At 40.7% G+C, this 15,705-nt stretch overlaps 1 protein-coding gene across 2 annotated transcripts in view; it reads right to left on the bottom strand.

Annotated features, from left to right (window-relative positions):
* SORCS3 (sortilin related VPS10 domain containing receptor 3) overlaps window positions 1-15,705 on the bottom strand; it is a 593,451-nt gene that overhangs the window by 268,424 nt on the left and 309,322 nt on the right. For both annotated transcript variants that reach the window (XM_045438831.1, XM_045438829.1), the window contains exon 4: window positions 8,587-8,745. In XM_045438831.1, the coding sequence (XP_045294787.1) occupies window positions 8,587-8,745 (159 nt within the window). The remainder of the gene's footprint in view (window positions 1-8,586; window positions 8,746-15,705) is intronic.

Here is a 15,705-nt window from a genome sequence, read left to right as displayed (position 1 = left end):
TCTTAATGTTGGCCACTGAATGAGTTTCCATGCAGTTTTCCCCATTATGAATGACTTTGATAAACCATCATACCTAAAGCTTTGTGGTATTTAGTGTTATTCTCTTGGTAGTCTCAGAACTGGAATAAGTTAATCGTTGGATTATAATTATGAATACGTGTACACATCTGATACACATCACCAAGATGTTTTCTAGGAAGGCAAACTCATTCACATGACCATCAATATCATGTCAGAATATGGGTTTCATCACAACTTTGCCAACACAGGGTATTGTTCTTATGGCATAGAAAGACACACATTTTTAAAAATGAAACCTGTGAAATTAATTGTAAATGGGCATTTTTTGAAAGTTTCCTTACAAATGCTCTGGATGGATCAGGCTCATTCAACATCAATGAATTATTGCCTTTGGTTTAAAGTTTAAGTTTTTTAAATTCTCCTTCTCTATCACTTCCCTCACCTGCTGTCTTCTAACTTTCCTTCCAAGGAATTTATCTGTGTCTATTCCTTCACCACCTTATCCAGAAATCATCTGCATGACATTAAAAACAACCCTGATCGATGGTGACCCCACTGGGGGTGGAACATAATGATTGCACAGAGCACAAGGGGGATTCTGGAAAGCTAGTCATGTGCTCCTTAATCAGGGTGCTAGTTTCATAGGTGAATTCAGTTTATGGAAATTCATCAATCTCATGAGATGTAAACTTTCCTATATATACGCTATAACTTGAGTGAAAAGGATTAAAGACTGACTCTGACTTTATTTTAATTTTTTTAATGTTTATTTATTTTTGAGAGAGTGAGAGAGAGAGAGAATGTGAGTGGGCAAGGGGCAGAGAGAGAAGGAGACACAGAATCCGAAGCAGGCTCCAGGCTCTGAGCTGTGAGCACAGACATGGGGCCCAAACTCACAAACTGCAATATCATGACTTGAGCTGAAGTTGGACACTTAACCAACTGAGCTACCCAGGAACCCCAAGACTGACTCTGACTTTAAAAGGCCAGGTGCATACACAAAAATAACTCAAAATTGATGAAAGACCTAAATGTAAGACAGGAAGCCATCAAAATCCTGGAGGAGAAAGCAGGCATCAGCCTCTTTGACCTTGACCACAGCAACTTCTTACTCAATATGTCTCTGGAGGCAAGGGAAACAAAAGCAAAAATGAACTATTGGGACCTCATCAAAATAGAAAGCTTCTTCACAGCAAAGAAAACAATCAGCAAAACTAAAAGGCAACTGACAGAATGGGAGAAGATATTTGCAAATGACATATCAGACAAAGGGTTAGTATCCAAAATCTACAAAGAACTTATCAAATTCAACACCTAAAAAACAAATAATCCAGTGAAGAAATGGGCAAAAGACATGAATAGACACTTCTCCAAAGAAGACATCCAGATGGCTGACACATGAAAAAATGTTCAACATCACTTATCATCAGAGAGATACAAATCAAAATCACAGTGAGATATCACCACACACCTGTCAGAATGGCTAACATTAACAACTCAGGCAACAACAGATGTTGGCGAGGATGAGGAGAAAGAGGATCTCTTTTGCCCTGCTGGTGGGAATGCAAACTGATGCAGCCACTCCGGAAAACAGTATGGAGGTTCCTGAAAAAATTAAAAATAGAACTACCCTATGACCCAGCAATGTCACTACTAGATATTTACCCAAGGGATACAGGTGTGCTGTTTCAAAGGGGCACATGCATCCCAATGTTTATAGCAGTGCTAGCAACAATAGCCAAAGTATGGAAAGAGCCCAAATGTCCATCGACAGATGAATGGATAAAGAAGATGTGGTATGTGTGTGTGTGTGTGTGTGTGTGTGTGTGTGTGTATGTATGTATATATATATATATAAATATATATACACACATACATACATGTACATACATACGTATGTACATACATATATGTACATACAGTGGAGTATTACTTGGCAATCAAAAAGAATGAAATCTTGCCATTTGCAACTACATGGATAGAACTAGAGGGTATTAAGCTAAGCGAAATTAGAGAAAGACAAGATCATATGACTTCACTCATAAGAGGAATTTAAGATACTAAACAGATGAACATCAGGGAAGGGCAGCAAAAAAAATAGAAAAACAAGGAAGGGGACAAAATGTAAGAGACTCTTAAATATAGAGAAGAAACAGAAGGTTGCTGGAGTGGGGGGGTGGGCTAAATGGGCAAGGGGCATTAAGGAATCTACTCCTGAAATCATTGTTGCACTATATGCTCACCTAGATGTAAATTAAACAATAAATACATTTAAAAATAATTAAAAATAAATAAATAAATAAATAAATAAATAAATGAATGAATGAATGAATGAATGAATGGAAAGGCCAGGCACTGTCATACCAGTATGACTGGTCAAGATGGCGGCAGAGAATGGAAGCAGGATAGAAGGTATGGTCAGGTCAGGTAGATAAGTTCCTAAGTCTAGAGAGGCTTGCCAAGGAAGGGGCAAGCTAAAGAATTCCTGAGTCCAACTGGAATACTGGAGACCTAGGGTCAGAATTAGGCAAAGGGTCAGAGTTGGGGACACTAGGCAGCAGTGTGAACAAAGGACCAGTGCGTGCATGAAGACATGGTCACTGCATACAGGAAACGGGTGGAAGAATCCAGAGAAGGCTGTCCACCTCCTTCCCACCTGTGGCTGCAGTCAACTCCTTTGCCGAGATACTGTCTTGGCTGAATTTCTACCATGAGAGCAGAACTGCTTTGGGAAGATGTTGGGAAAAGGTCCCTGAGTACCCTACTTAATACACATATATGCTGCATCTCCCATCAATTATTTTGGCAAATATTCATGTCCTCTTCCCTGACAGAAATGTGTCAGCTTACCAAAATGGACACCTAGAATGTAGAGGCAAAGCACAGAAACTCTGGAACTTGATACAGAAAAGCAGGCTTGGGAAGACAAAGGCCATGAGATCCATAATTTTATGGTATATTGTTCTTTTGAGCTAATGTTCTCATGAGCAAAGTTGCCATGGGTAGAGATTTTTACTGTGTGACCCTCACCGGATGCAAGTTAATATTGTACACTCAACCAGTTGTGTCATTCAGAGCTCAGTTCAGATAGACTAGTGGTAATATTTGAATAACACACAGGTTGTTCCATCTTCTTAATAAAAAAAAATAGGGCCATTCTTGGTCCACTGTTTTGTTTTCACCTACATGAAATAGCCTCATGGAAACTGGTGTTTCTATGGCGATGGAGACAGCACCTCCCCACTATACCCACAAGATATCTCGAAGAGCACGATCAGCTTGCCATAGGTGAGTGGAGCTCTGGACTGTTGTTCTCTTAAATGATACACAAATGGTTTTATAGGCATGGAAGAGACCTAATGAAATTGCAATGTTTTTCTTGAAATAGAAGGTGCCCTTCAGTAGTACTCTCATTCCCTGGAGGATACGCTTCAAAACCATGGTCATCCCTAGTTAATCCCCAGCAGCTTTATCCCCACCAGGTGGGGAGATATAAAGCCTTTTTCTGCCAATGGCTACTGAGGAAAGTTGTCATCACCTGCTAATCCTGGAGCTCTGAATACAATTACATTTCTAATCTGAGGGTTTACAGGAGAATACAAATGAAAGGAACAGCATCATTTGTATCCAGCATTCCAGAAGTGCAGGTTTAAACTTCCTTTTTGAATTTTCAGTTCCTCCACACACCAGATGCTTTAATTCACCAGTGCCCTGTTCATGCAGCCCCAGATAAAGTCCACCAACCAGTAAAGCCTGCATGGAACAACCATCACCTCTTCAACTGTGGACTCTGTTTTGCCAGTGACCATGACCAAAACTGCATCAGCTCCTTAACCAGCTTGTCAATCTGTCAGCTACTATTGAACTTGTCTGGTAGCAGGTGATCAAAAAAAAAACCCAAAACAAACAAACAAAAAAAAAACATAGCAGTCCACACCCCCCAACTACTGTAACAGCAAGCCTGCATTATGTGTGCTAGCGTTTCAGAAAGTGGTTTTTAAATGGAAATGACTGGCAATTCTAGACCAGTCTAGCTCAGAAGTGTCTGAAAAACAACAGAGTCTGAAATCCCATGGAGCTCCTCATCTTTGGTCTCCAAAGCCAGTTGTATTTGTTAATGTTTCATTTTGCCAAGTAGATAAATGATAATAGAGAGTTGTGTAACTCTGCCTCTCCCACAGAAAAAAAAATAGCTGTTTTCAACTCTGTCTCTTGTGGAAGACCCCTGTGCCAGGATGTATGCATCTGTAAATACATGAGCATGTGCCCATTAAAAACAAAACAAAACAAATAACAAAAAAAAAAAACTATACCAAGTCTCTTGTCAAAATGAGGAATGTTTAAAAATCCAGATTTCTAGCAGCAATGAGAACATCTATCCATTCAGAGGGCTGCAATATCCTCAAAACCTGTCTTGAAGTCTTTTTTTTAAATCTGTTTTAATAATATTATTGAGCCCTCCAGCTAATCCAAAACATCACAATGTAGTTTCAGTCTTCAATGAGGACATAGCCTGGTGGAAACAAAAGAGAATCCTGACTCCTAAATACACAGCCCTCAAAAGACATTCTAGGACTTTGATTTGGGGAGGGGAGGGGAAAAGGGAGGGGAGAGGGGAGGGGAGAAGGGAGGGGAGAGGGGAGGAGAGGAGAGGAAAGGGGAGGAGAGGAGAGGAGAGGGGAGGAGAGGAGAGGAGAGAGGAGAGAGGAGAGAGGAGAGAGGAGAGGAGAGGAGAGGAGAGGAGAGGAGAGGAGAGAGGAGAGGAGAGGGGAGGGGAGGGGAGGGGAGGGTAAGGGAGAAGAGGAGAGGAGAGGAGAGGAGAGGAGAGGAGAGGAGAGGGGAGGGGAGGGGAGAGGAGGGGAGAGGAAATACTGGGGAGGGGAGGGGAGGGGAGGGGAGGAAAGGGGAGGGGAGGGGAAGAGAGAAGAGGAGAGGAGAGGAGGGGGAGGGGAGGGGAGGGGAGGGGAGAGGAGAGGAGAGGAAATACTGGGGAGGGGAGGAGAGAGTAGCTGTTCTCTTATTATTCCAATTTAATCAGCCATAACCTATCATGTTTGCTGGTTGTTTTTTAATCACGAGATTCTTATAAAGTCATCTCCATTTATAAGAATCTCCATTCTTATAAAGTCATCTCTTCTTTTGTCTGTGGGGCAAAAGAAGAGCTGCCACAGGAACTGGGAAGCTCCTGGGATGGCCGGAACGGAAGAAATTGGTCAAAAGTCCAGGTCCAGCTGAACAGGAAACAGAAATAACTCTGCTACATCATGACACATCAAAATTGGAGAGTCATGGCCCATGTACAGGGTCAAGTACAAGGTGCATTTGTCGCTACCTCGCCACCCCTTTGCAACTTTGGAAGTGGGTGATCTCCCACAACCTGGCCTTGAACCAGTACAGTTACTAGTACAACATTTCCTAGCTGGCTCACAACCTACCATCCAGCATCTCAACTAACATGTTGTTATATTCATGTCTCAATTTCTAGCTACAATTTTGTCCTATCCGGAAGGTATTTCCTTAATTCTCCTGCAGTGCCTTTACTGAATGAGATCTCCTGGCAAGTCTCCTGCAGCTTTGAGGTAGCAATTTGGAAGGTGAAGCAACTGGATATTGTCCCTTTAAAATATCATTCAATTAGGTCTTTTGTAATACATACAACGTAACGAGATAGCCTTACCGATTCTAAAGAAATTGCCAGTGCATTTCATCAAAGGGACAATAATGAAAACATCGATTCATTCCTCACCACAAACATCTCCCTTTGATGCTGCAGTTACCTTAATACTAACACTTTTCATTTTCTCTAGAAGAAACCAGCTGCCTCAATGCATGCACATCACAGAAGGCTTCGGTCTGAAATAAGACATTTGTATATCAATCTCAACTCCCCTTGCCTCTTCATCCGCTGCTGCATAGCATCACTGTCCTTGACTCTAAACCAATAAATTATTCCAAAATAAAGAAAAACTCTTCTGCACCCTGGATGACTGAGGCTACATGTTTTGTGCCAGCTCTGCAAATGTTGCCAGGGGCATCATCTGCCTCCTCACACCATTTATTTAAAAGAATGGCAGGGTACCAGTTAGAAACTTTATGGGCCTGAAGAACATCCAGCCACTTTATGCAAAAGATGTCAACAAGAAAGAGTACCTAAGGAATCATACATCCCGAAATGTGCAGCGTGATTAGGAAAATCCATCAACACCCACTGCCACATTTCCAAATATTTTTACTAAGTGAAAAAGCAGCCACCAAGCCTGAAAGTATTTTGAACACATTATATCCACAAGAGTACTTCCTGAGCAATGGCCCAGATGTTCACAGCGCTATGGAGATGGAGTTAAAGGATATTCCTTCTAGATACACACAAGGCACACTGCATTTGGTTTATTAATCTTTTGGCGTGAGAGGTCTAATCTAGTTTGTCTCTGTATAAATAAAAACATAGTTTCGGATTTCTGAGCATCATCTAGATAAATTACTATCCAGCCTTTAACAAAGCCAAATAAATTATTTTTTTTCAATACAGCTTCAAAATTCCTAGCAACACTAAGCATCTAAACTCACAGACTACCTGACATTTGGCTAAGTCTTTCATACAATATCCACTTGATGCCATGAAAGAAATGTATTTGCAGTGGCTTTTGCTCTGCAAATGTCATATGGGTGTCCTTAGGGGATTGCATTAAGCACCTGGAACCCACCATGAGGCTCCATTAATGAGACATATAAAGGTTATGTTGAAATTATTGTTTAAAGGTGCTGACATCTCTCTCTCCCTCTCTCTCACACACACACACACTCATATTTACAATCCCATATTTAAATATATACAGAGAAGCAACTGTTTCAGGATTTAAGAGAGAACAGAAAAAGCTATTTCAGTTAAGGTTAATCTGTAGATATCTCTCCGCTAGACAGTGCTGATAATTATCTATTTTCTTTCACTGATTGATTTCACAACATTATTACATAACAGTTTGTCATCAAGCATTGTACCTAGTTCTGTACTAAGGCAATACAAAGAAGCATAGTCTAAAGTCTCTTAAGTGTAAGTTGATCAGTTACAGTGGGCTCATTACCATAGCATTTATGCATTCATCCACTAATTTGTTCACCTCACAAAAATTACTGAGCACTTATTAAGTACCAGGCACTGTGTCAGCACTGGTGTTAAATTGGAGCGTAAAACCAAACCTGGCCCTGCCCTCCTGGAGCTTATAGTCTAGTGAGGAATATAGATAATCCTAATATCACATAAATCAATGTAAAATTTCAACAGTGACAGGCATTCTGAAGGGGGGTATACAGCATTATGGGAAACAACACCAAGGAGCATTTAACTTTGTCAGGGAGTTTAGGGAAGAGGTCCTGAGAAAGTGATGCTAGAACTGAGATCTGACAGTGACAAAGTTGATTTCGGGGAAAAAGATTCCAGGCCCAGGAAATGGAGCCAGGGAAACAGCTGGGGTGACAAACTGAAAGAAAGCCATTCAAGGGAAAGTGATAACCTTGAGTCAAGACAGAGGAGGGACCAGCTAAGGAAATCTTAACAGATCCTACAAAGGACTTCGGTCTTTTTTCTGTGAGCAATGAGAAAATGATGAAATCCTAAGATCTACATTTGGAAAATAGGTTGTTCAGGTTATAGTGTAAACACACTGGAAGAGGCTCTGGTCACAGCTCAAATGACAGACATAACCCATGTTTGAGTGGTGGTGGTAATTGAAGGGTCCATGGAATTAAGAGATAGAGATAAGAATGACAGATTACAGACACTAGGTTTGCAACAAGGAAGTATGAAGGATAACTCCCAGGTTTCTACCTTTTGCCAACAAATGGATACAATCAGGGAACACTGGAAGAGAACCAGCTATGTTGGAAGGAGAGCAAAGTTCATTTTTGGAATATGTTGAATCAAGAGGCATCCAAGACACATGAGAGTCAAGGTCAAGTACACAGATGCGTAAATGGATCTTGAGCTCGAAGAGGAGGATTTATCGAGTCATTATATCTTGAAGGTACTTATAGAAAACAACAAAATGGACATGTTTGGGACTTCCCTTCCTTTGCTAAACTACAAGCAATGGTATATTCACATTTTACCAAATCAACACCACATGGTATGCTGGAATATGCCCTAGACTTGGAATCTGACAATACGCATTTGAGCTCCGGCTCTTCCAATGACTAGCTCGGCAGGCTTGAACAAACACCTCAGCCCTTCTGCACCTTTGTTTACTATAGTCACCAGCAAATTATTATGAATACACATTCCCTACTTACTTCACAGGGTTGTTTTAAAGGTCAAATGAGTAAAATTATAGAGAAAATCATCTTCAGCCTATGAAATGGTAAACAGCACTGCCAATACGTGAAATGCACCTGCCTGCATATTTTGATACTGAAGAGTAGAAAAGAAAGTTCGTTGCTGCAGACAAAATCAACCCAGATGGATGATGAAATGTCATTGAATCCCTTCCAAAATTTGGACTGAGTAAACAAGCGTTTTTCCCCAGGTGGTACCTGGGTGACAAGATGCAAATAAAAACAGTGTTTGTTCACCTTTTGATCCAGACTGTAGGCCAGCACCCAGTCTTCCTGCTTGGGATGGAAGAGCAGACTCTGGATGTAGAAGGTGAGCCGGTACTTCTGATAGGTGGCCCCCTCATCTGAGCTGATTAGTAAGCTGCTCTCCATTTCAGGATCACTAAGAAGCATGATCTAAAGGAGAGGGGAGAAAATATTGACAGAGTTAGCATAAGAGAACTACTACAAGAAATTAAAGCATAAATATAAAGTCATCTGTACTTGCCTATCACAGCACAGGAAGGGGCACGTGGGTCTCTCTATGAAATATTGGCATTTCCCCCCTGATTTAGTCCTTCATTGCTGAAGGGAGCTGGAATATCGTGCATGGTTAGGTCTGCATACAAATGAGGCTTTGTTTTGTGATGTCCATCTTATAAGTACTTTCATTTTTGATGTCCAGCCTTTAAGTAGTGGGAGCATATTCTTATGGTCCTCTGTCCCCTGACCTTGAGACCTTCACAAATTTCTCTTCCTCCCTCTCCCTCCCTCAATTCCTGTCACTCTTCATCACGCTATTGTTCTTACTGCCCTTTAATCATGAAAAGGATCCCCTTATTATCCCACTGTTTGTTTTGTTCTTTCTGAATGAATTGTTTCAGTGATTTAATTGACTTAAGTGGTCTCAATGATCCCTTTGTTTTCGAGATTTTCCAAAGCACCTATCCCCAAAGGCCCCTGGGGCAAAGACTGCTGCTCAGGAAAGCGTGTCTTCCCCAAGCCAGATGGACAGAATAGTATAGACTAAAAACACTTTGGCATCAGAAGGAGCAGATTCAAACTCAACACTTCTCTGTTCACAATGGGTCTCTTGGAAACCTACTTAACTCTAGAGGCCTCAGTTGAGTATCACAAGATAGCCAATAATTGAGTATCACAAGAAGCCAAAATGGCCTTGAACACATAGTCTTGACAAGGGATAGCTATAATTATTATTTATCTTCCAGTATGTATGTAAAAGCTCCCTCCAATCAGTGCACTTTGACTTCTACTTACAGTACCTCAGTGACATTGGCCTCACTGCACGTGTGACTGACTTTCCAGTATTTAATCCAACAGACATTTAGACACTCAGACCTTTCCCATCATGGAACTCCTAACAGTCTTTGATACCACGGCAATTCCATCCTCCCTGAAGCGTTCTCTTCCAGGGTTTCCGTAACATCACACTCATCTAGCCTTCCTTTTCATCTGTTTTGAGTACTCAACTTTCTCTGATCTCTATAATATGACCACTCCTTGGGGCGCCTGGGTGGCTTAGTTGGTTGAGCCTCTGACTTTGGCTCAGGTCATGATCTCACAGTTCATGAGTTCGAGCCCCTCATTGGGCTCTGTTGTTGACAGCTCAGAGCCTGGAGCCTGCTTCGGAATCTGTCTCCCTCTCTCTCTGCCTCTCCCCCGCTCACACTCCCTTTCTCTCTGTCAGAAATGAATAAACGTTAAAAAAAAAATTTATAATATGACCACTCCTCAACCCTCAGTTGAGGGTTTTTATTCAACATACCATTCCTCAGGGACTTCTTCCAAGCTTTTTTTTTTTAATTATTATTATTGCTATCTTTCTGGGGACAACTCATAAATTAAATCTCAACCTGAGGTCTCCTCTCGTCTCAGCCTCAGCTTCCTGGCAGATTGTTCTATCTGAAGGTCCACAAACACCTCAAATTCAACATTCCTCACACTGTACCTCCTCCCAGCCCTACCCATCTCCCACTGTGTCCTGACTCAGTTACTGTTTCTATCAATGATTCAGTATAAAGCCAAAAACCCAAGATTCAGCCTTGACTCTGCTTTTCTACTCACCTCCTAACATTAACTTGTGTTTGAGCCCTGTATATTTTACCTACTAATTAACTCTAAAATCAGATCTAGTCTCTCTCTCTCTCTCTGTCCATTATAACTGCCTTAGCCCAAAATGTGATAATTTCTGCACTGCATCACTGTAAGACCTTCTAGACAACCTCACTGATGTCACATAGCCCTTTCCACCCCCACTCCCCCCAGCAATCTACTTTGTACACTGTGACCCCAATAACTGTACTATATAAAACTTATTTGATTCTGACATTCCCCTACTTAAAACCATTCGATGAACTTATCACTGATCTTCCCATACATCCTAAAATCCTTAAAATAGCCTGACAAACTCTCCCCTGCTTATGTGTCTGGCTTCAGCAGCAGCATAGCCCTTTTGACCTTTATTATCCAGCTACACCTAGCTTCTTTGAGTTCCTAATGTTTGCTGAGTGACTGAATGAGCAAACGGGTTTATTTCCTCTTACAGATTTTCCTGCCTTTGGCTATAGTTTCACCAGTTGTTAGGGATACTTCTTACCATGGTCTGAACCACAGGGCCCAGAGTACAAAATAAAGACAAAACCCATACCCATACCTCATCAAATAAAACTATTAATGGCAGGATTTTTTAAATGCTACTTATAGTACATATCACTATTACAAAGTAAGCTTTAGAATAGATTCAATCCCTTCAGCTGCTAAGATTCATAGTCCTTTTCCTCTTTTATTCCTTTACAGCTTCTAAGACAAGCTTACTTTCTTTTCCCCAAATATTTGCTTTGGCTTCATTGAAATAAGTTATTACTAGTTATCAGCAAATTTTTAGGGAATGGATGCTGTATAATATTTTTTCCATTCCTATATGAATAATCCAGGGGAAATGATCTGAGATGGGTTTTTCATAGACAGAAGAGAGTCTCTGCCCTTGGGGCTATGAAGGGGGAGGGGCAACTGAGAAAAGCACCCCTCCGCTGCCCTTGAGGAGACCTCAGAGGACATATCTATCCTCCTCACAAAGTCTAAGAGGACAAACACTGAGGAAGAATGAGGCTTTCGTCGCAGCCCTGCCCTGCTCCCATCATGTGCTGACGGGCTACATAACAGGCAATGAAATCATTTTTCCCCTGGTGCAGAGAAATTAAACTGCTTATTTTATGCAGATATAAAGAAGCTTCATGCCTATGATTTTAATTAGAAGATAAGACCAACATCATAAATGGACTTTATTTTATATACCATGAGTTACTATGTACTGAATAATGGTTACCATCAAATATCTAGTGCAATGTATTCTCTTCCCCGAGCAGTTTCCTTCTGGGCACATGTGCACACACACACACACACACACACACACACACACACACACATAAACACACATCCACACACAAATGCTGCATATATGTGCACACATACCTGTTTACACATACATCAATGCCACATATGTATGGGCACACACACATACACACATGCACACACACATCAACCCATACACAAATGCTGCATGTATGTGTGCACATACACACTCACACATACATCAATGCTGCATGTATAGGTGGACACACACGTACACATACACACACATTAATCCGTAAACACTGCATATATATGTACACATACACCCTCACACATACATTGATGCTGCATATATGGATGCACACACATCCACTAATGAATTCATATATAAGGCATATTGACACTGTGTGGTGGTCTTAGAGAGCTTTTACTGGCAGGCGTACATTTTTATTGCAACCTTTCTCTGACATTCTCATCAGAATCCCTTTCATATACTTTGATATCACTGCCAGTGTCTGTATTCAGTCCTAGCCTCTGAGAAGAATGAGATGAAGGGAAACAGAGCCCTGTATGTTCTGGATTTCAAGTCTGCACTGGCCACACTACCAGATACTTTATCAAAATCTCACACAAATCAAGTGACAAAAGTATCATCAGTTGCATTGATAAGGAAACAGAGGCTCAGAGGAGGAAAGCAACTTTCCCACTGCCTCCTCTGATCGGCTCAAATGCCACCACCTGCGCCCAATACTAACACGTTCTTGGACCTTGAAACCACAGCAAGTTAGTATCTTTATCAGCGGAAGAGCAGAAGTCAGAGGAGCAAGTCTTCATTCATCCTTTTCTTAAGCATCTCTACGAAAGTCACCAAAACAAACAAACAAACAAACAAACAAACAAACAAACAAACAATGTAGCTTCAAGAAAGCCCTTTTCTTCCTGTGACTCATATCCACCTCTGGCCAAGAAGCCAAGAAGAATTAAATGAGTAGAAATACAAAGAGGAAATATATGTCAGTGCGGAGGAGGTGGAGGAGGAGGAGGAGAAAAAGAAGGGAAAGAGGAAGAAGAAGAGGAAGAAGAAGAAAAAGGAGACCATAATAGTAACATAAATATAATGTGAGAGCAAATACCTCGCCAGAAGTTGTCTCAAGGTAAAATATAGGTATTGTATATTAATATATGACATATGTAAAGAAAATCATCCCATATCCACCCAAATTTTTACTGCTAAGCAAGGATTTCAAACACAAATGCATAAGAGGGCAAAATCAGGTAAAATAAGTGAGTGAAGCAAAAAAAGCAAGACAAGGAGTGGTGAGGAATGTGCCAACTTGGAAGGTGCATACCTTTTCTTAAAATATTTAAAGTTAGAGTTTTAAAAAAATGTACCCAAATTAAATATGTCTGCAGTCTGAATTTCTGAACTAGGCATGTGATTCTTGGCCAAGTTACAATACTACTGAAATCAAGAAATGTAAAACCCTTGCCCCTTAATTTTTAATTACAGGTATAGAGGTATAAAAATCAATGTCTGTGAGCTCTGCATTTGTGAGATTTTGACAATATGAGCAGAGAAGAGCTTCCCTTGGAGATTTTTGTTTTGTTTTATTTTGCTTTTGCTTCCTTTTTGCTTTGATTTTTTTATCCAGCTTGTCCTAACATAAGATCTGCAGTGGGTGTATGTGTGTACTGGAAGGGGAAAAGGGTATTTCAACTGTGGTTTAGCAGAGTTATTAATAGTATAGGCTCTGGGGACAGGTGGTTTGAGTTCAGATTCTCATTCTACTACTTTGCATGTAAACATGAGGATATTACTCAATTTTTCCAAGTCTTTACCTCATCTGTTAACAGGAGATAGGGGCGCCTAGGCAGCTCAGTCAGTTAAGCATCAGACTCTTGATTTTAGCTCACGATTTCACGGTTGTGGGATCGAGTCCCACTTTGGGCTCCATGCTCGGTGTGGAGCCTACTTGAGATTCTCTCTTGCTGCTCTAAATAAATACATTGCTCTCTAAATAAATAAATAAATAAATAAATAAATAAATAAATTCTTTTTTTTTTTTTTTTTTTTTTAACATTTATTTATTTTTGGGACAGAGAGAGACAGAGCATGAACGGGGGAGGGGCAGAGAGAGAGGGAGACACAGAATCGGAAGCAGGCTCTAGGCTCCGAGCCGTCAGCCCAGAACCCGACGCGGGGCTCGAACTCACGGACCGCGAGATCGTGACCTGGCTGAAGTCGGACGCTTAACCGACTGCGCCACCCAGGCGCCCCAATAAATAAATTCTTAAAATAAAAGGAGATAATCATATCTAACTCACAATGCTGTTGAGAGGATTACATGAGATAATAATTCCAAGAGCTTAGCACAGGCCCATAACTGCTAAATAAACATTAACCTTCATCTTTAAATCACCCAGGGTAAGAGCACAACTTAAGTCAGAAGCGATGCCAAGCAGGTTGGAGACAAATTGAAGCAATTTGGGGATTATGGGCCTCCCTCTTGGCTCCCATGATTCCTGAGCTTTGTGGATGAAGATGAAACAGATAGGTGGTAGGGAGAGAGGGGAGGTGCTGTTCGATGAAAAGAGTTTCAGATGTGCAAGATGTTAAAGTTTTAAAAAGCTGCTGTACAACAGCCGTGCTTACAGTTAATAACAGTGTATTGTACAATTTGAAGAGTTTGATAAGAGAGCAGATCTCACGTTAGGTGTATTTTTTTTTTTTTTTTAACCACAATTAGGAATACCATGAAAGGGTAAAAGAGAAAAAAAAAACAACTATTTTACATGCGCTTTACACTGCTGGTAATATTTTAAGAAAAACACTTTATTAGCAAATATCAACACTGCCAAAATGAACACCAATCAGTAGGTAATTGGGAATTTGCTAAATTTGTTTGTGGCTTTGAATGAATGACCACTCTCCTCTCTTCAGTACAAAGCTCCAGCACATGAAAGATTAAACGCATCACTGCCTTAGAGGTGAAAACCTCATATAACTGGTCTCTATGGATCTGGCTGTTTACTGTATGTGAATTGTCTATATCTCAGATTAGAAATGGACAAGGTTTAGAGTTCACCAACATTTAGAATTTTTTTTTTTTAGTTTGTAATGTTTTTTGCAGGAAATTCCTCAGGAATTTGAGTAACAGCACCCCTAATTTTAATGGGGTTTTGCAAAGCACAAAGGACACGGGTGAAGGTCAGGAATCAGGCAGGGGCTGTGCTTAGTCTTATGCTTTCACAAGCCTGTCAAGTATATTTATGCCTAAACCAGTCAAAATTAGTATTGAAGAGGTCACAATCCTCCCCACAACTCTTTCCAGAATGCACCCTTTCCTGTTGTTTGGCAAGTCTTACAATACCACCAATGAATACATCATTTCATTCAGTTGGATCCTCTCTGGTCTGTGTGCCATCTATAAAATGGGTGAAAGCTAAAGGTTTCTCAGTTTCTCGCTCTGCCAGAGAACCCAGGAGTGCAAAGGAACAGATTGTTGGTCAATGCTTTCAACATGGTCTCAGAAGACAAGTAGATTCTCCTCTGAATGGAAAAGGAGAAATGCTATAATTTACTATATAATTGAGTCTTAATGGGAGATGCTTAGCACAGTTAGTGTTCAATAAGAAATAACAATAGTATCAATACAAGCTCACAAAGAATATAAGAAAGATGTTCTTTAAGCTGACCCCTAAACCACTGATGTAATTGATATATTGTTGAGTATTGACTTATACACAAATAGAGCCTGTTATAGATAAGGCTTTTAATCATGATATAACGATATACCAGCATTCCCCTCCACTGCCATCCGTCTACCCATCTCTCTGTCTTTCTGTCTATCCATCCATCCATCCATCCAACACCTCCTCTTGTATCAGTGGCTCTCAACGGAGGCAGGGTAGGGGACATGATGCCCCCATGGACATTTACCAATGTATAAAGACACTGTAATTACCACAATTGGGGGCAGCAGAGGGAGTTACTGGCATCTAGTG

Source organism: Leopardus geoffroyi, chromosome D2 (assembly GCF_018350155.1).
Source record: "Leopardus geoffroyi isolate Oge1 chromosome D2, O.geoffroyi_Oge1_pat1.0, whole genome shotgun sequence".
In the NCBI taxonomy this organism is placed as follows: domain Eukaryota; kingdom Metazoa; phylum Chordata; class Mammalia; order Carnivora; family Felidae; genus Leopardus; species Leopardus geoffroyi.
The sequence above is the reverse complement of the archived record's forward strand: the minus strand, read 5'-3'. Positions and strand labels throughout refer to the sequence as shown.